We start from the raw sequence: 21,567 nt of genomic DNA, 5'->3' as shown, positions 1-21,567 counted from the left end.
GTCCCTGCTAGATGGTTTGTTGTGTCACTGTTAGCTCTTTTCATATGTATTGTTGGTGGCAGTTGCTAATAGTGATTGGTGAAGTAAACCCAAAAACCCCTCTCCCCGTTCTAGTTGTCACATGAATTATCCCAGCGAATTCACCAGAAACCAAAAGCTTTTCAGAAGCATTCCGAATTACTGTCTCTTTCAAGAGCAGAAAAAATATAAAGAATTTTTCCTTTTTGAGGACAAGGAATTGCATACAGCTAAAGATAGGCGTACAAGGAAATCTCAACCCAAATTTAGCATCTTACTATACCAATAACAACTGCCACAGAAACTAACGTTACAAAATATAGGTTGAAAAGAGAGACTGAGAGGCACGTAATTTATTGCCTAAAATTAACGTTACAAAATTGCACTGTACTGAAAAAGTTGAATGACAATGGCAATACAAACAACCTTTTGAGACCTTTGTTGCAAGAAGAAGCAACAAACTTATATATGAAATCTCACCATTTGAGGGCTCACTAAAAGAAATGGTAAGATAACCTAATAACGGTTAAAGTAGGTCCTGCGTCTGAACCAGTTGTAATCGGGCAACTTCTGGATAGGACCCATGGCAGCAATAGCAATATCCTGCAATCAATAAAAAATACAAACTTTAAAAAAATTCAAAAAATATTCCACCATAATGAGTACGAAAAATGATATTCTGACCTTATGAGACTGAATTTCTTACCTGGTCATAAATAAAGCGATTAGCAACACGTTTCACAACGCTCGCATCTACAGCATCAATTCTAGCAAACAATTCGGCAAATGAAATCCTCCGGCCATAAGTGAGCAACTACAGGAACAAGATAGCAAGACAAAACATCAGCACAGCCACTACTTCACACAAGAACTGAGGTTGTAACTGGTAAGGATATTGTCATTATGAGCATAGGACGACAAAAACATCACAAAGGATTATACAGGGCCACACAGCTAATTCACTTGAAAGGGGACAGAAATCAAGGTACAACAAGCCTATCAATATACTAATCAAATCCCTCCCTATCAAAAACTTTTGTCCAGATCTGTGAAACTATCTTTTTTCACCATAATTCAAGATCTCCTTCAGCTTTCAGCCATTGCGAGCCAGCCATCCTAACCATTTCTGCTATTTCTTTGCCATACTGTACAGAAATAGCTGAAACTTTCATTTTTCCCTTGGAGACTTTCAGCTAAATCTTTGGATATCATCACCCCAATTTTTGTTCTTTACCACTTCGGTCTTGAAAGGACAACTTAAAGGTCCACAAGGACTCCATCTGACAAGATTTAATCTTCTGAATGGGCACAAGCATATAGAAAAGTTTCAGCAAGCATATCCTAATACACTAATTTAGTAATAATAGTATATACAACTCAATCCAACTTAACAAGAATAGGTGGAATATGCTTGTAATTAAAACTACAGAAATTGCGCCAAACATTACCAACTATCAAGGTATTGTTCAAAATCAGGGTCTCACCGCCTATGATGTATTCCCAGAATATTCTTGAAAGTCAACAACACATTTTTAGAATATTACAAAAAAAGAACCAAGAAAAAACCCAAAAATCCCCTTCCTCCCCCTCCCCATCCACCCTTTGCCACCATTGCTAGCTTGGGCGCCTCCATCTCCTGACAGAGTGACAGCTGCTGCTAGCACCAGTCCCACCCCTACCTTCTTCCACTTCTTTTTCCCCCATCATAATCCGCCCTTACCCACAACCATGGAGGAGGTAAAGGAGTGAAAGAACAGGACGAAAGAGACGATATAGAAAAAAAGGACAAAAGAGATAACATAGGAAAGAGGAGGTGACGTGAAGTGAAGGTGAGGGGAAAGAAATTGACAGAACAGTGCAGTGCTTGATGACTGCTTGTGCTTATCATTGACCTGTAAGGCTGTAACAAATCACCAGCACTCTCTTTCCCACTCTCTTACCTCATCCTCTCCCTTCCATGATGCCCAACACCACCTCTTTACCACCAGAAACTCAAAGCGCACCACCAATACACTGCCCAGATATCCAGCTAAACAGTTGCCAATTCTAACGACTTTCCTTTCCTCATCTACTGTCTAAGCAGCTATGTTTCCCAAATAACCAAAACATACTTTCAAAATGGTTATTTGCCTGTCTCAACTTTTTAACCGACCAATATATATCAACTTGGTATTTCGGGGGTATTTAATTCCCATTTTCTGGAAGTCGTTGTTTGATTCTGATATGTTGACAAGCGGCCCTTCCAACGTTTCAAAGCTTCATAGGCTCACAATTAACATCTACCACAACATCCTATTTGCTAGCTCAATAACTTTTGCCTAACATAACAAAAATCTGAAAACATGCAAGTCTGTTACAAAGTGCTACCTCCATCCCAAAATACATTTTAGGAGGAAGTATAAGGTGGGCCGTCTGAAAGATAGTGTAATAAAAGTGAGATAGTAAATATGATAATGGGTAATAATTTTATTGAGAAAACATAGCAAAAGTAGGGGAGAGAAAAAGTAGATGTGATAAGGGATAGAGGATAACTTGTATTGAAATTGTGATATTGGTCCCAATCCAAACAAGGGAAGGGGAAATATACTCAGAGACATTCTAAATAGCAATATGGGTAATGTATTTTGAGACTAATGGAGTACAATATTCTACAAAGAGCATGAAATGGTCACAGAGCTATTGAAACCTTCTTTTAAGTACATATTCACTGATCAACAAGGGAAATCAGAGGAAGGTCTATAAGCATTGCCAGACTGGTAGCTAAGAACAATCTGATACACATTCATATACAAAATCATCCAGTCTACATTTTATGCAGCCATGGCTCCTCTACTGACTTGCATGACAGGCTTTGAGACTCTCAAGTGTTATATTTGTTTCAAAATACAACTTGTTTAAAACCTATGCGTTTCTCGTAGCTGTCTTTGTGACTTTGTGTACCACATACAACTTCAGCTGATAGCAGGCACAATGTTGAACTAGTGGAGTCCAAATTGTCTGAAGGCTGCACCCTAGGCAATCCACATCCATAAGGGTACTGCAATAGCAGCAAAATTCTAAACTTTCTCCCACATCACAATTCAACTTACAGCAATGTAAACCTGAAGAATACCAACAACTTCTAAAACTATTTACACCTGGTGATATTACATCCATCAGTCATTCTAACATCTTCAATATTCTTGAAAGACACAAGGAATGTCATCAGGCTAGCATTACCTCTTTTATAAACATCTTCCCTTCCAAATTGAAGAGATTTGAAGGGAAAATGAAACTACAACTTCCCCATCCCTTTCTTTCCCCTCCCTTTCCTCCTTTATCCCTCCCCTTCCTTTCCCTCCTATATTGCTATCCAAACAAAGTGTTGGGAATAAGGACCTCATCTTTTAATTATCAAGGTTAAGGACCTCATACAGATGGAACTGATAATACCGTTAACCATTTCATCCATTGAGATTAAGTTGATAAATTAGAACATTAAATAGAACAATTAAAATTATATAATTGTTGCAGTCACCAAAACAAAGGTAATTTTGAAATAAAATCTCGACCAATAGACTTCAAAATATAAGATGTCTCCAATATATGCCTTTTATATGCTTTTATGATTTTTAGCTCTTGAATCACCCAAAAATTTCTCTTTCTTCCTCTTTGTTCTATAAATAATATGAAAAAAGAAGAAAAAGGGATCATACAGCATTTAATACTTCATGAGTCCTAAAATGACTCCACCAAAAATTAATAATATTAGGTAATGAATAGTTTCACTTGAGCACAATAATTGGGCAGATATATGCAGCTACAAAACAAGTCCAAACCATTAAGAGTAAGATATATGCAAGAAGCAAGTTCAAATTCTTCATTTCAACCAAACATGTATATAGGTTGAGAAATTTAACTTTGAGAAGCTTTGTTTTTGTTTTAAAACAAAAGCTTATAGTGATCATTGGATTATTTTTTAATGTTATATTTTACTTTTCTGAAGAAAAAAAACTCATGCTTGCAATCAGGGATGTATGTACTTGTCAAACTGTGGGGCATAGTTACCTGGACTCGGCTAGGAGTGTCGGATATGGGTACGGATCCGAGTGTCGGGTACGGCAATTCCAAAAAATCAGGACACGGGGACTCTGTCCGAAATTTGGACACGGGTACGGGTACGCGAAAATAATATTTTATAATATAAAATTTAATAATTAATTAGCTAATTTATATTTTATAATTGTCTATTTATAATATATTAATAAAATTAAGGTATTGTTGAGAAGAAAAAAAATATTTTAATAAAAGAAAGTAGAACACAAGAAGGAAAGGAGAGAAAGAAAATAAATAAGAAAAAAGAAAAAAGAAAAGAGAAAAGAAAAGGACAAGTCACGCACTCACGTGCACTTTGTGACAAAAAGAAAAAGAAAAAGAAAAGATGAAGAGACAGAACAGCTAAACAAGATCGAAGAGAGAGAAGAAGAGAAGAGAGAAGGAAGAGAAGTGAAGACTGAAGAGACAAAACACTTACCGGCGAGTTCGAAGTTTCGCCGGCGAGTTTGAAGCTCCGGTCGGCGAGTCAAGGTGAGTTATCGGCTTTTCTTCTTTTCTTCTCTTCTCCTCTTCGAATTCTAGGGTTTGAGAATCTAGGGTTTAGAGCCGCCGTGTCCGAGTGAACTTTGTCGGATCCGACACGTATTTCGTACCAGTGTCGGTGTCGTGTCGTACCGACACCGGTATATGGCAAAATTTGCCGAGTCCGGGTAACAGAGCTGTGGGGACATTTGAACCCACTTAGTTTAATACAAAACTTAATTAAAAAAAAGTAGATGTTATGATAATTCATGCCTTTCTTCCATTTGACCCCACTTAATTTGGAGTAGAATACTGAAAATGGTTTAATACTTCCACTCTATAACAAGGAGGGAAGTAATTTTACTGACATCACTTCATAATCTGTAATAGACTAGCCTAGGGGAGCAAGGGTATTTTAGTAATATACTCTAGTAGTCTAGTTAATATGCTAGCTTTGGGAATAAGGCAAGTAGACTAGTAGAGGAGATTAGGGAGGGAAGAAATCATCAAGAAAATATTGGAGAAGTTTATTTTAAAGGTTAGTTTAGGAGTGTGACCAAGTCACTCGAAAACTTGGTAATTATCCTTTTATTTTCTGTAATTTGCATTTCCATCAATCAAATATCATCATCTACTTCTTTGTTGTTTTTTTTTGGCTTGATTTTATCGTGAATACCAAAACAAAGGTGAGAGAATATTGTTCTCCAAATTTTTTACAAGATAGTATTATAGCAAAACATTAGTTGTTCTAAGGTTCTAGAAAGTCGGTTCTGTCTCCAAAAAAAAACCCTAGTTTTTCAAAGCCGCAATGGGGCTGTCATCATCATCTCTTTGATGATGGTAAGCCCAAGATCTTTAATCAATTTCTTAGTTTTTCTTGTTTTCATTCATAATAATCCTTCAGTCTCTCACTTTATGAGAGGTTTCTTCCCAATTCTTGGGTTTCTTTTCTCCTTTGTGAGAATTGTATCCCCAATTTCTGGGTTATTTGTCTCCTTTTATGGGAGTTTGGATGGATGTTTTTACGTTGTCTATTTGATGGTCTTTGTGTTGGGGAAGATGATGTTGACTCAAAAGGATTTAATCTATGGGGCAGTTGTTTACTCCATAATATCTACATCACCGTTGGTGAAGATTTTACTGAAAGATGCAATGTCATCGAAGATTTCACATGGTTTCATGATTGAAACCACCTTTGTGGAGATGAGCTTGAATAGAATCAAGTTTAGGTGTTGTGATTGTAATTTTTGTTGCTGTTTTTTATGTTCTTTTGAGTTTTGTTCAAATATTAATGTAGCTGCCAAGAAGGCTTTTTATGAATAATATAATATTTCCCTGTCAAAAAAAAAATTATCTACTTCTTTACTTCACTACCCAATTTCTCAGTTCATTATAAATTTTTATGTTTTATGATATGGTTGGGGCCTTTAAAGAAGTTTCATGTTATAAGGGTTGATTATTAGGATATACTCCATCCTCTTTTCATTGATCTACCCGCTTATCGTTTTCATCTGTTTTTTCAAAATCTATCCACATCTACTTTATCCTTATCTTTGGCCCACACTCTTTCTCTCTCTTCCATACCCTCTATTTCTCTTAAAATATAATTTATACACACTTTCTCTCCTGCGAGTGACCCTCCCTTACACTTCACTTGGTCTTTGGATCTACAATAAATGGGTACATCAATAAAGAACAAAAAGAGTATTATACTATTATCATCGATTAGAACATTAGGGTATTGATTGGGCTTTCATTTAACCTCCAAGTAAATTGATTTTCCTATGTTTTGTCCACTTTTCATGCTATAATAAGCATAAAAACATACATTTCGATGTGAGTTGAATATTAACATTTCATTGTATGTTATACTAAAATCTAACTTAGATTAAACAAAAACGGATTCTGTTAGTGTCATCTTGGAGTTGCAATCTTCAAGAGATGGATCTCTAAGCAAGCATGGTAGTTAAAGAGTGGAGTTTACGTGTTCCACACCAGGAGACAAGGCTCTTACTCTCACAACTGAGACCTCACAATTCGCAAGTCGCTCACTTAACAAACAGAAGAAGCTTCCACTTCTTTTTACATCAACTACACACGAGCATAATAATTCAAAGGGTGCATAGTGAAAATATTTGCACCAATCAAAACAACATCATCCTCTCCTTGCTTTAAGGGCATAACAAAAGTTGATAGCACCATTCATGATGTATCACACATTCAAGTCATCAGAGTTCTGCAGTAAGAGTTATATGGACATCATACTTGCTCAATATGTGCAACCGTATAATAACGGAGTGGAAAGGAGATAAATATACCTGGCGGCCGATATCTTCAGCAACTGGGCTTGTTCCATCAATGTGAAGTAGCAGAGATGACTTCAACTGTAATATCAAGAGACAAAAGCTGTTAAAAGATGTATATGCAAAATCATAACCATATGCACTACCACTGTCTTGCACACACATCAATTGTATCCAGAATCTGTTTTAGATGTCCTACAATAGTTTCCAACTAAGATAGGAGCAAGAGTAAACTGAGTAACTGTAAAGTTGGAAAAGAGGTTTAGAGAAAAGTGTTCTAGACATATCAAGTTTACTTAAAAACGGACATTATAGGCTCTCAAACTGGTCTTGGGACCAAACTCATAACAATCAGCACAATATGAGAGTTTAGAAAATAACAAGGGGTGGACAGAATAATTAAGAGAAATTCAGAAGAGCAATTATAACAAGAAAATATACCCTCAGTTTCTTTCCAATTCGACATTTAATATTAAACTTGGACCACAGAGAAAGTGAAAAAGGTAGAGATGAGAGTAAAAGTAAGAGCTAAAGAGTGTAAAGTACGACAGAAAGAGAAGTTGGCCAAAAAAAAATGTGTTGTTTTGCTCGTCGAAATAGTGGGCCAACCTACCATTTAAGGAAAATGGACCGAATGTAAATACTTCCTGGGTTATTTTTCAGTTGTTCCCAGAGGGATTGCCACATTTGCCAACGCACAAATTTGAGCATTAAAATCTCTAATTGCGTTGAAGCAAAAATTATAAAAAGTTGAAAGGTTGAAGATATATACCGAAAGGAATCTAATAAAACCCCACATGATTGTTTTTATTTTCTAATGTATAAATAACAAAAGAAGGTCAAAGTAGATTTTATGTATAGTGTAAATATTCAATATGGTACAACTAAACAATACGAAGGTAGTATCTAGAAAAAAAAAAAAAAAAAACTTAGATCAAAGTTCTAATGTACATGCTATGCTCATTGGTCAAAAATCAAAATATAATAGACTGTAACTTCACATGGAACTTCCCTTTTGATATCCATTGAACTAATCATACAACTACCTTAATACGACACCCTTAAACATGCATCACTAACCAAATATAGTGGTTAAACATGAGCACATTAACATAAATTTTCGACCCAAGCATTAATTCGAACCCATCTTGCCATTCCACATTGATTTTTTCCCTGTCAAGCACGAGGGTTCTAGTACCATCAACCAAGACCACAAAAAACCTTCCGCAAGTCATCACCAATGGAAGATGATAAGGCCATCACTAGTTTGCTTAGAGAAAATATGGTAAACAACTCAAACCCCACGACTTCTACTATAAAGGAAAATACTTGGAAATATTAGGTTAATTAGTAAGGCCAACTTCAAATATTAAAATTCCTAGACATTCTACCCCTCCCACCAACTTCCACCTATAAAACTCTTATCATCTCACTATTTTCATTAGAGCCATTACCATTCGAATAACTCTAAGAGATGCATTTATATTATTAATTTCAATCCACAATCAACATTTTGCACCAAAATTATGAATCATTAGTTCTTTGTAAGTCCAATAAATAAATTCAAATAACTACCCAAACTTTTCGCTAGCTTCTCTATTGATCTTTTCTCTTTACCAAAACCCTAAACTCTAAAAAAACCAACATGTGGTGCAACTCTATGGTTTCCCTAAATTTGTACATTCGCTCTAAGCCTCAAACATGCCATGTGTGACTCATAATTCAAGCACCGCACCGACAACAACTTTATTGGGGGTCCATCGACTTCACTCAAACTGGAACTTGATGGAGCTTATAAACTTATTGGAACTTGATGAAACTTATAAAAACTTATTGGACGTATCTGAATTTAACTTAATTTCTTAAGGTAAAGACACACCCCTAATATGCAGCCCAAACATAATAGGACAACACAGATCACCCACGTAAAATACATTTGAACAAGAGAGGGATCGCTGAAGAACATTGCAACAGACGAGAATACCTGGTTACAAGCACGAGTTACGTCAGCTTCTGAAACCCGATAAGACAGCTTGCTAACTTCTTGCATAATTGCCCATGCCAAATCATCCAAACAATCAGGCTGAAAAAAACAATATAACAATTAAGCCAGGAAGCATCGATTTGCAAAACTGTAATGCTTTTAGAAGCAAGGAAGGTAACAGCACACAGAGGTCTCTCCTTATGATCATTTACATAGCCAAACAATCCCCGTATAATCTAATTCTGATGCTCAACTACGGACAAACATAGCCAATATATATATAGGGAAATAATAATAAGGGATTTAAAAATTCCACTAATTCAAATAGGGACTTCAATTCAAAGATTTTACATACTTGGCAAGTAATATGCTCAAGGCCTTAAGGCCTTCTCTTGCACTTATGAGGTATCAACGTATCCTATGTTACATGGACAAGGATACGGGTATGGATCCGAGTGTTCGATACGGCAAATCCAAAAAATTCAGATAAGGGGACACCCTCCTAAAGTTGGCTACTATTTTTTTTTCATCATCATCATTTTATAATTTTCAGCTTTACAAAAAGACAAAATAAAAAAGTCAAAAGTCCAAAGCTTTAAATAGCATAATTAAAAGAGGCATAAGAATAGTAATTAATGAGAGAAAAGAAAGAGACTATTAAAAATTAGAAACACGGCTCATCAACTGATCAGATTAAAAATAAAAGAAGAGGAAAAATTGACATTACAGTTGTACAACTCTATTTACAAAAAATGTGGTCCCCCTTCCCCATTTCAAACCCATTTTAAGAAATGAAAAAAAAAGAGAGAGAGAAAGGAAGAGTTAAAACCAGACTTTAATGTTTCTTATGTACATTTCTTCTATATGACACCATCACCGGAAAAAGTGCTAGCAAAAAGAGCAACGGCAATGGGAAAACTTCCACAAGCATACGCGAGTTTACATCCCGAGTCAAAGCCCCAACATCTCAAAGAAAGAATATTCAAGATTTCGCCTCCAATCAACAAATCTAGGGTTTGACAAACCCTAAATCGCAAGATTTAATGGCGTAAACCATCTTCTCTCTCTATCTTTGTTTCTCTCTTCCTAGATCTAGCCGTATCCAAGTGTCGATTGACGTATCCGACCCGTATTCCGTACTCGAATCCATGTTGTGTCATATCAACACCGCTACGCCGGCCAAATTGCCGTGTCCGGGTATTGTAGGACATATCATATAAGAATCCATAATGTTTTAAATAAAAACAACTATCAATGGGACCTAGATACAGCAAGATTCCAAAACGTTTAGAAAAACAATTATAAAAGAGCCTCACAAAGAGAGAACATGCATCTGAAGTCCATAAAAGTAAAGCTTGTGTATGTGACACGAGATGACGAGAACATATTTGCCTTAACACCATTAAGAGATGAAAAACAAGGGTAGAAGAAGGTCAAGACATCTGAAACCTATTAGGAATATGCGATACATCATAGAACCGAATATGGGAGACTCATTAGAGCTAATATTGAGTAGAAAAATTTTCAATTATGAGCTTAATTCATCTTTCCATGCTGTAGCAGAACAAGCGTGTCAGTCCATGGGGCTGCAACTGAACAATTACCAATTTATTCATGCTCAAATCCAGCAGAGAGAACTAGCATTTAAAAATTAACATATCGAGTAGAAAACTACAGATATGTTCAGCATGTAAAGCCCAAATTATTCCGCTAAGAAATCTACAACTCTATACTGTAAAACAAATTAGAAGAAAATAACAGTAGGCAACATAAAAATTAAATTATAATTAGTCATTCTTTTAAGTAACTGATTTAAAATAGAGAAAAATAAGAGTTAGCCCATAGCTGACTTGGCTCCACCCACAAACACAACAAATCCCTCCACTATAAGTAGAAGACACTGACATATTAAAAAGTCAAGCTTTTTGAAAACTATTATTACAACTGCAATATTGATAATGCCATTTTTTACCAATGTATTTTAAAACAATTTAACTAAAACTTTGACCTAAAGGAGAGCAGGTGCCTTAGCATTTGAAGCTAAGGGATTATTATGATGCAAAAGAGACCATCAGTACGTTACAAGCAGTGTCATGATTAAGAGGGTTATCCAAATGACGGTCTCACGGTCATTATGAAACCATTAACTATTCTTAGTTTCCCAAATAAACAAGAAATTGAATGGCAAAACCTTCTTTGAGCAGTCATACAGCAATTTGAGTGTAAAGAGGACCAGGAAGCACATATGATGTGAGCACCACGAATGATTGAGAAGTTATGCCTAATTGTAGGATGTGACTCAGTGACTCTGACCTTAGCAACAGCATAAACACCAAATAAGCCAGTATCTTTGTAGTTGGTGTTGAATGCCATCATGCTTTCAGCGATTTCGTTGATGCCAACCCTTTGGGCAAGCTCAGACCTGTCGAGAAGTTGCAAGTTAAAGATCTCCTTAGCCTTGGCTTAAAATGAACTACAAAGTGAAGAGTGGACGCTGTCACTCACCCCATATGCTTTCCACCACCAGCATTTTTGTTCCACGAACCAAGCATCGACTGCATAACCATCAATGCAACTGAATCCGGATCTGTGTATGAAGCTCCATTGAAGGCAACAGCAAATTGGGCCAATGGAATATCATCATCAATCATTCTAACCTGATCAAATATCCAAGTTAGAGAACAAAATAAAATACTTGGAACAACTAGACAAGTAATGAACAGATAGATATAGACACACCTCAGAACCCGTAAACGTAGCTGGTTCCTTTGCAACTAATTGAGCAGCAGTGGTTGGATCAGTTGACAACTTTGTAAAATGTAATTTTACTTGCTCCACAAGGTCCTCATGTTTAACACCCCCCGAAGCAGCAATAACCTGAAATTCATGTATCAGCAACAAGGGATTGCCCTACAAACTGCTTTCATAATAAGAGCATACCATCCTTGGTGCCGTATAGTGTGTTGCTATATAGTTCTGAAGATGAGATTTTGTGATTGTCTTGATATTCTCAGCAGGTCCGAGAATGGTCCTGCCTAGTGGTGTATACTGGAAAGCTGTTGCATGCAAATGATCAAAGATCACTTCCTCAGTCTGCCCTTCAACCTAACGCAGAAGCAACAACTTCGATCAAACAGATAATCTTTTACAATCTACATACACCCATATTAATCAAGTGAGCTACTAAATCTCGCGCTATTTTTTTCTCACTATCACCCTAAATACAAGAGCCCCGCCATTTCTAGCTTTGTCCAATCTCAAACAATCTCAAACAAATAGGCATTATTCAAAAGCATATGAGGGGCCTTTTAGTAGATTAAAAATATTTAAATACAACATTCACAAATTACCATACAACGTTTTTAATTTAATACTATACTATACAACAATCAAATGTAATTTGATAATTCACTGAATAAACATGTAAGGTAGGTGCTTATCTACCACATTTTTTGTACAAAGTCCAACATTAGGTTTAAATATTCAACATTTATAAACTACAATACAACTTTTATAAAAACAATTAATAATTCATCAAATATGATTCAATTTAGTCACGACATTGCCATTGATATACGCAAAAGAAGTAAATCTCCAAACAAAATGAAAAAGTAGAATAAAATGTAACCTCCTCCATCTCACGCAAGATAACATCACGCTCACGAGTAATCCTGGGTTCATCAAACTTAGAATTCTGCAAGATATCAGCCAAAATATCAACCGCCTTAAAAACATCCTTATCCATAACCTTAGCAAAGTAAGTAGTCTGTTCTCTAGAAGTATAAGCATTCAAATGTCCGCCCATATTCTCAATCTCTTCCTCAAGCTGCCTAGCAGATCTTCTATGAGTACCCTTAAAGATCATATGCTCTAAGAAATGTGCAGTGCCATTAGTATCAGCGCTCTCGAAGCGAGACCCGGCATCAATCCAAACACCAACGGTGGCGGTGCGTGCAGCAAGGTGTGACTCAGTGGCGACGCGGAGGCCGTTGGGGAGGGTAGTGATTTTGGTGGCGGGTGAGGTGAGGATAGCGGTGTGATCGGCGAGGGTTGGGTGAGGGGAGTTGTGTTTTAGGAATTTGGGGTCGGGGTTTGAGAGCCGATTTAGTTTTTGTTTTACGGATTCGGCGAGGCGGTCGTAGAGCATGGCAGTGGGTGGAGGAGGGGAAGGCGAGGGAGAAGCGACGGCAGAAGAAGAGGCCAGGCGGTGAAGATGGTGGTACTGATGGGGGCGGAAACCACGAGAGCGAGAGAGGAGGCGCCTTAGAGCCATGGTGGTTACTTGTGAGGATGTTTGGGGGGGAAGATTAACGGAAGGTGTATTAGGGTTAAATATTAAGCCCCTCGATTCATCATTTCCCCGGGGTCAGGTTTAATTGGAATTGTACATCGAAGACATAACCTACTTCTTTTCTTGAAACTTAGGGCGTGTTCGGCAACAGTAGATATGGTGGTATTTTTAGTTGTGTGACTAGTTGTTAGTTGTGCTGGTAGCTGTTAGTGGTTCGTGTATACTTAGGCCCTGTTTGGCACTAGCGTTTGAGGTAGCAGTTAGTGGTTGGACAAGATTGAAACGCTACTTAAGAAAATTATGAGTGTTTGGTAATGTAGTGGTTGTAGTAGCGGGTAGCAGTTGGAGTAGATTATAAGTAGCGGTTGTGGAACGTTACTACAAGTAACGTTTGAGGTTTAGAGGTAGCGGTCTACAAATATTAATATTCGGTAAAAGAAGCTGTCAAAGTAGTTGGTTAGGAATAACTAATTAAAAACTCAAATAAAACTTTAACATACAATTTATACACCATTAAAAGCTACCCCAAAAGCTACAAATTTTAGCTTTTGACAAACACTACTAAAACACTACTTGTACCACTAAAAGCTGCTTACACCACTACTTTGCGAACACGCTTATCTTTTCTAATTAGTGTTTTGACCGAGTCAAGACATTAAAAGCTACTTAAAAAGCTTGTGCTGAACACGTCCTTAGACTATGTGTTAGTTCACCTGAAATTTTCTGATTTGAACTTATCTGATTTGATCTAAACTTTTTTTTTTTATCTGATCTAATCTGAACTGATCTTATTTGATTTACAAGATCTTATCTTTTATAAAATATATTATTACTATTATATTATTACTTTGTAATTCATTATTATGCAATACATTATATCTTTTTATTTCTATCCAACTTTTACACAACTTTTATTAATTATAATAACAACAACAATAATTATAATCATAATAATAATAATAATTACTAAAAATAATTACATAACTCAAGTCATTAATTTATAAGAGCACTTATAAAATGTTTCACACTTTTCCTTAAAAAAAATATTTCAACTTGAGAAGTCGGCAGACTCAACTCTTTTTTTCATATAAAATAAAATAAGATATACATGGATGGTGATAGTATTGTAACTAGGATTTTCCCTTCCCCCCTAATTATTGTTCGGAACAAATACTTTCGGATTGTAATATGTTTAACATTATTAGGTAATGAATGAAATGCCAGCATGTTTACCAAAAAAAAAAAAAACTATGACTTGCACAAGAAAAAAATGGATAGCGTGCAACTTCAAATAACTAGAGAGATTTGAAATTCGGTAGGAAGAGGTATACCATATCTAACTTTACAATTTGTATCTCGCACTTAGCTTATTTCGAAATGTAATCCAAACTTAGTAGTTTCTGTAACACCCCCGCCGACCCGAACCCTTTTTCATTTCGGTAAAACTCGGGTTTTCGGGGGAAAACGAACCCACGAGGGTCCGACTCGACGGGGTGGTGCTACCGCCGCAATTATCTCCTTGGAAATAAATGCAAGGCTAAGTTACAACACACCATCTCACTTTCATTAATCATTACAACTAAAAAATTGTTCATTAACATTACTAATTTATTAAAAAGTTTCAGAGTTCCAGCGGAAGCTAATCAAATGCTAAGTGGATGACAACTCTAAATGATTTCCCTTTTGTTCCCCCGATCGATCACCCACCTGCACAAATATATTGAAAAGAGACAAGAGAGACAAGCTCCCAAAAATCAGATAAACTGAGTAATTCCAACTCCATCCCGTAAAATACTTAAGTTGAAAATACTTTGTAAAATAATAGTTAATAGTTTGAAAGTCATAACAATATACACACATATTATACACTGAATAATCATAACAATTCATTAATCCGTTATTCAAGGAGAGGAAAGAGAACGCCAGTAAGCCGGGGAAACCCCCTGTAACCACTTACTTCAACATAGTAGGCCGGGGAAACCCCCTGTAACCACCTACTTGTAGGCCGGGGAAACCCCCTGTAACCACCTACGAAAAATCACATTGGCCATAACAGAGTCCCTAGTGTGCACACCCCTTCTACTTGGATCACAACAAGATAGAAGGAAGACAGTAACAGAATAATCAGCATAGTAACCAGAGAACCTGTAGGGGCCGCTGAACCACTCATACAGGGCAACCTGTTCATCATTTCCCTCCGATATTTCACTTTACGTGATTAAATTTTTAATTCACGTCATCACATAATTCACATATACATTTACATCATCTTATTCATTTACGTCATCTTGTTCAAACCAGTGTGAACATATTCAATCCATCATAATCTCAACCATTCATAGAGATTTCAATAACTCATTTCCAACACAACTCACTTGAGTTTATTTATCACTTCAGATTTATAATCATTTCGTTATCACAATTTCTTATCAATTCCAACTTCCACAAAGTTTTAATGATAATAATACTCATGATAATCATGATAATAATAATAACAAAAATAATAATAAATATAATAATAATATAATAATGTAATCATAATATTATTAAATAACATTAACCGATTTTAATAACGTTATAATAACATCTATGTCATATTGTACATCGTCCATAGTCATATTCATAATCGAAAATCCATAGTCATTGTCCATTCGTCATTCATATTCATAATCCGCATTAAGTTGATAATCCATAATTATAGTCCATACTTATAAATTTTATAAGCACATAATAATCACGTAATCAATTCGTTTTACGCTAACGGGATCTATATTTAGATGGACATTGAAGATTACCTCGTGACGCGTGCCCAAAAGTTAAGTTCACGAACAGGTTAGCGCTCTTGATAATCCTCGTCTACGAAATCGGAGTCTACAATAAATATTAACGAGATCTAAGTTAGTTCCTAAGTAACCCCTTTTTATATACGTATATAAAATAAACGATTTAAATGATTCAAATAACTTAAAGGAAATTCATAATTAGTTTAAGAGAGTTTTACGATTTCGAATTATTTTAGAAATCGTTTTAAGTACTCACAAAAATTACTTAAACAATTAATTTAAATATATAAAACTAACTTTATTTTACTCCTTGTTTTAATTTAGAAATTTAGAAAACATTAACAATTTTATAAAAGATTAAGTGAAACTAAAACATACTAACTTAATTAAGTAAGCTAGTTTAGGAAGGTTATGGTTTTTAAAAATAAAAGTGAACAAAATAATTAAAACCAATTAAAACTTAAGTAAGTTAAAAGAGAAAATAAAAGAGGGAAAAGGAGATTATAAAATCTCAGTTCCTCAAACAGAGGAACGAAGCAGAGAGGGGCGAAAGAAGGGGAACAGGGAGGCGAAGGAAATTCTGTGGTGCTGATGTTTCGGTCTTGGCCGGCGCACGGCCAACTCAGGTGAGGTGGTCTGACAGGTCGGAGGTCAGGCGGTTGGGCGCGGGTTGCGACGCAGCAGAGGCGCCGCGAAAAGAGGGTAGCGAAGGGTTTTGCTGGTGGTTCGACTTGTTTGTTGTGTGGTTCAAAGGTGGTTTCCGGCGAGATAAGAAAGACAGAGAAATTTTTTGTATTTAAATTTTATTTTAATTTTCAAAATTAAATTCAGAAGTTCAAGGAAGAGAAGAGGAGAATTGAAGCAACCTTTGTGGTTTAGTTTGCTTGGGAATTTTGATGTGAATGAATCAGTATTTATAGGGGAAAATTTCTGAACTTGTGGAGCTTGGTCAATACTCCATTAATGGAGGAAGTGAGGAGAGAGAGTTAGAACTTTGAAAATATTTACTCAATATCTGATTTTGTGGACTGATATCAAGTTTCCTTCTGACAAGGTTGAATTGTTGACAAAAAAATTGCTCCTTTTGAGCTGTAATTCAGACGAAGGAGGAAGAGAGGAGGGAAGAAGATGAGAAACGTTTCATCTTCTTTTTTTCTTTTTCTCTTTCTTTTTTTTTTTTTGTTTTATTTTAGCTTTTCTTTTTGGTAAAAGACACATGGACCTGGACTAATATTTGGGTTTGGGTTACTAATGGATGGACAACATGGACAAAAGTATCCATAAACCAATTTATGAAATTTGATAAATTATAAAATGAATACATAAACAAGTAAATAATTTAATTGAAACTTGTTAAATAAATCAAAACTAAATGAAATCATTATTTTAATAAACATAGTTTATCAAATAAAATCGCATTATCATAATATAATTTCAAGTGAAAATAATATTAAACTTTAATAAATAATAAAATAATCGTTTGAAAATTCGGGGTATTACAGTTTCATTGTCATGAATTTGAGCTATCATATTTTATATATTTCTTATTTTTGAGCAAATCTTATGTACTTAACACGTGGCTTTTAATTTTGTATTATTTAATAACAACAAAATAACTTAAAATAATGATAACAATGACACTTATAATAATAACAACGAGATTTCCCATCAAAAAAAAATAACAATGAGATTAATAATAATTATCAATATTAATAATTAATAAGTAAAACATCAACAATAATAATCCTTTTGAACAAATGTACTAGTAAATAATAGTAATAAAAGTAATAATGAATTTTTAAATATAAGCATGATTTGATCTGAACTTATCTGATATGATCTCATTTGATCTGAAAGAAGCAAAAATAAGGTGAGCTGAACATAACCTTAGCGTGAGGTGAGACCAAATTTTTGGAATAAACAAAGTTGTTGTATCGCGCGCTGTTATCTCAAGATATCATAATGGTAAGACTTAAAATCAAGTTTGTGTATTTAATTGAGAATATTTTTTGAAATGTTGAAATATAATGTAGAAAAATTAGAGGAGCATTAAATGAAATTAACATATAAATCATGATGTTGTGCAAATAAAATTACAACAATGAAAGCTTACACTAACAATAACTGCAAGATTGCCAAACACCACAACCAATGAAAGGCGTGTAATATGTGTGGTCACCAAGTTAGTGAAGTTCATGCAAAGAAATTGAGATAGTAATGAGTTAATGATTTACGTTACATAATTGACTATGATTAGATTGAGTTATTGAAATAAGTTTTACAAAAAAAATAAATTAAAAAGTCGTTATGGGGAGCATCCAACAATGGTAGGGAGATGATTTTTTCCCTTTTTTCTAAGATGGGAAAGATGCTTTAATGAGATCATGGAACTCTTTTGTTACCAACAAATAAGATCGAATCCTAATTTTAACATCCCAAAGAATGAAGATATTAATAATAACGAGGACTATAGTTGACCATCTCATATACCTCAAAACCAAAATAAAACTGAGTACTTGAGAACTGTTAAGTAGAATTGTAGTAGATAACATCAGTATTCAACTCACAACTCACACATTGTTTTAAAAACTTAGCACAATCAGGGAGGCAAACAAAAAACTTAATCATATATATGTATAAATAAAAAAAAACATTAGAAAAAAAAATCAAGCAGAATTCATTCGTTTTGAAGTCGAAAAAGCTTAAACCAAAAATTCACAAATCTCCGTAACATTTAGTATTGAGTAACAAATTTGTGTTCATTAAATTGGGCAAACGTTTTTAGAGTTCTTATCAGGTATGGTCATGCAGTCTTTACTTTTTAAGCTTAAACCAAAAATTCACAAATCTCCGTAACATTTCCCTCTCTCTTCTCCCCTCCCCTTCTAGCTCCCTCCTCAACTTTGTTTTTTTTCACTCAAAAGTAGATAGTAAAATTTCAGGAAGCCTATATATTTAGACTAAGATGAAAGAGAAAATATGCAGCAAGGCTAATTCTCCTATTATATATCCTCATCCTATTTCATTGTTTGACTCTTTCTCCCCTCCCCTTTGTCCTTTTTTCACTCATAAGCTAAGTAGATTGTGAGATTTTAGCGAGAATATATCATTAGACTAAGATGAAATCGAAAATATTTGTAAAGCTAATTCCCCTCCTACATACCCTTGTCACATTAGAAAAGTTTCCTCTGTCGTCTCTCCATCCTCTTGCTCTCTCATCCCTTGCCCTTCTAGTACTCTCCTTCCTTTTATCTTTTCTAAACTCGTAAATTAATAGTAAGATTTCAGTGAGCCCATATAACTAGATTAATATGAAAGAGAATATTTAGTAAGGCTAATTTTCCTCCTACATACCCTGTCACATTAGAGATTCCCCATCTACTTGGCCCTTCCATCTTCTCTTTTTCGGCTCCTCTCTCTTTCTAGTTCTTTCCTCCCCTTTGTCCTTTTTTACTCATAATAGCAAGATTATAATTGGCTATCTTTTAGTTTTGCGATTTGTCAGATCTTAGATTTGTGATTGTTGCTAAAACGCATTTACTAATGCTCTTCAAGTGAGTGGTAATATAAGACTAACATTAATAGAGATCTGTTAAAAGTAAAAGTCGTCATGAAGAGCAAAAATAAAAGTCAAAGATATCAAAAAGTTATAAAAAAAAACTCTGTTTTTTTTGTAACAGTTCTCTTTTCTATACTAGAGGATATTTTCCCTACATAAAATTTCTATACATAAAAGGTAGACAATAGTATTTCAGATCAAAGTGCACCTGAAAAGTATTAGAGGGAACTTTCCATCCAGTAACAGCCTCTGTAATACATTGGTAATTTTATCCAATTCACTAACTTTAGAAAAAGGGTTATAAAAGAAACAACATTCTAATAACATTTTCAGCCCTTATATCTACAATTATCTGGCCTATTTGTATATTTTTCTTCTGAATTTCTTTCTCAGTCAACTCAAATTCAACCTTTAACTTCTGGTCATCCCACTATCGGTGCTTGAAAAATTAAAAGTGATGGGTTTGTGCCTCCTCTGATCATTCATCAATTGCATCCTTGGCAATGTTGACACTTAAGGCATCATTCGGCTTTCCTCCCAACTTCACTTCATCAACACCACGAACCGTATGTGATAACCACAATGAAATTGATTTTTCCATTGTCTTGTTCATGCACTTTAGTCTTCACTTCACCATTCGCCTTTGGCAACTCAGTTCCTGCAACTTCCACATCCATTCTTTCCTACACCACAATCAAAATACTACAACTAGAAAACCTAAACAAATTTCAACACTAGTGACATAATCTAAACCATGATTTAAACATTAGTTTGATCAAACATAATTCATAATCCATAATTCAAGAGCTATAACATGTCAAGCAAGGAATGGAAAAATGGGAAAGGTAAGTAGAATTTGGGAGAAGTAAGAAGAGATTACCAAAGCAGCCTACTGACTCTTTTTCTTCCTCTTCTTCTTCTTCTTGTACAAGGAGACTAGGATCTTTTTCAGAACAATTAGATCAAGCTCTCTATAACCTGCTTCAATAATTTTTCATCCTACTTGTAGTTTATCATCAATTGTGCTCTGATATTTGCCATATAAAATTGGAACTGATAGAGCAAGGACTCCTACCCAAGATAACAACCAACACATCGAAATAAATACACAGCCACACACATAAGCCAAGAGCAACAGGAAAGAAATAGCAAAAAGGTCATAAGTGGATAGAAACACTCACCAAAATAAACAAAGGTAACGAAATTGCACAAACTACTGATGCATGCAAACCACTTCGTATAACGAGGTTGGTAAATATTTTAGATGTAACACCCCCAAATTACTCACTTTTAAATAAATAATTTAGTAAATAATATTTGAGTAATTTAAGAGCATTACCGCCACGTGTCTAACACGCTTTCAGCAACCAACTACTGACTAACAAAATAACTTACAGGAGAAGACTTTAAATTAAAAATAATAATACCTCATTATTAATAAAAGTAAATATTTTCTCAAAAATCAATATAAGTAAAACATCCTAATCTAGGTGAAGATCCTCTTGCTAGTATGCTCCCATGCACATCCAAAATCCACTTGCAAAACAGCTTACCAAAAAGGTAAAAGGTAAACAGGGAAAAGCCAAATAGGAAAAAGGAAATAAAAATCAGTATAAAACTGAGTAAGAAATATATTAGATAAGTAACACATTTGTTAGTTCGCAACATTTTTCATTTTGAAAACTCCATCACTAATAATTCAACAATATCTCTTTAAGAATAAACTAATTTCAAACACTTTAATAATAGTTCAAGAATAACATTTTAAGAACAAACTCTTTCCACACACTTGAATGATAATTCAAGAATAACCTTTTAAGAACAAACTCTTTCCAAACACTTGAATAATAATTCAAGAATAACCTTTTGAGAACAAACTCTTTCCAAACAACTTGGATTAAAAAATAATCTTGAAAACAATTCATCTTCTTATCTCTCGGCCTTCTATTTGCTAAGTGTGCACCCCCCCCCCAAGCTAGTCATCCCATCACAGAGCTATATTAAGGGGTAACTATAATTACCAACAAGTGAACTTTGAAGCTCTTGATGTTAATTAAGTGGTAATAATAATA

The 21,567-nt window shown here is 34.9% G+C and overlaps 1 protein-coding gene and 1 long non-coding RNA gene across 3 annotated transcripts; both read right to left on the bottom strand.

Annotated features, from left to right (window-relative positions):
- Positions 1–139: 139 nt before the first annotated feature.
- LOC104906354 (probable mitochondrial-processing peptidase subunit beta, mitochondrial) lies at positions 140–13,211 on the bottom strand. 2 transcript variants are annotated; one of them, XM_010695095.4, is made up of 9 exons: positions 12,491–13,206; positions 11,803–11,967; positions 11,602–11,739; positions 11,368–11,519; positions 11,176–11,284; positions 8,863–8,961; positions 6,894–6,959; positions 725–832; positions 140–621 (listed from the first exon to the last, which is right to left on the bottom strand). In XM_010695095.4, the coding sequence occupies exons 1-9, from the start codon at positions 13,133–13,135 to the stop codon at positions 535–537; spliced, it is 1,569 nt and encodes a 522-aa protein (XP_010693397.1). In that variant the 5' UTR covers positions 13,136–13,206; the 3' UTR covers positions 140–534. The 2 variants fall into 2 exon arrangements, 1 of the variants encoding a protein (XP_010693397.1); XR_007271150.2 differs by lacking the exon at positions 140–621 and having other exon boundaries at positions 760–832; positions 11,054–11,284; positions 12,491–13,211.
- Positions 13,212–14,604: 1,393 nt separating this feature from the next.
- On the bottom strand, positions 14,605–16,088 carry LOC130590593 (uncharacterized). Its single transcript, XR_008968441.1, has 2 exons — positions 15,949–16,088; positions 14,605–14,860 (listed from the first exon to the last, which is right to left on the bottom strand). It is a non-coding gene; the product is annotated as an uncharacterized LOC130590593 (long non-coding RNA).
- Between the last annotated feature and the right edge of the window lie 5,479 nt (positions 16,089–21,567).

Source organism: Beta vulgaris, chromosome 2 (assembly GCF_026745355.1).
Source record: "Beta vulgaris subsp. vulgaris cultivar EL10 chromosome 2, EL10.2, whole genome shotgun sequence".
Classification (NCBI taxonomy): domain Eukaryota; kingdom Viridiplantae; phylum Streptophyta; class Magnoliopsida; order Caryophyllales; family Amaranthaceae; genus Beta; species Beta vulgaris.
The sequence above is the reverse complement of the archived record's forward strand: the minus strand, read 5'-3'. Positions and strand labels throughout refer to the sequence as shown.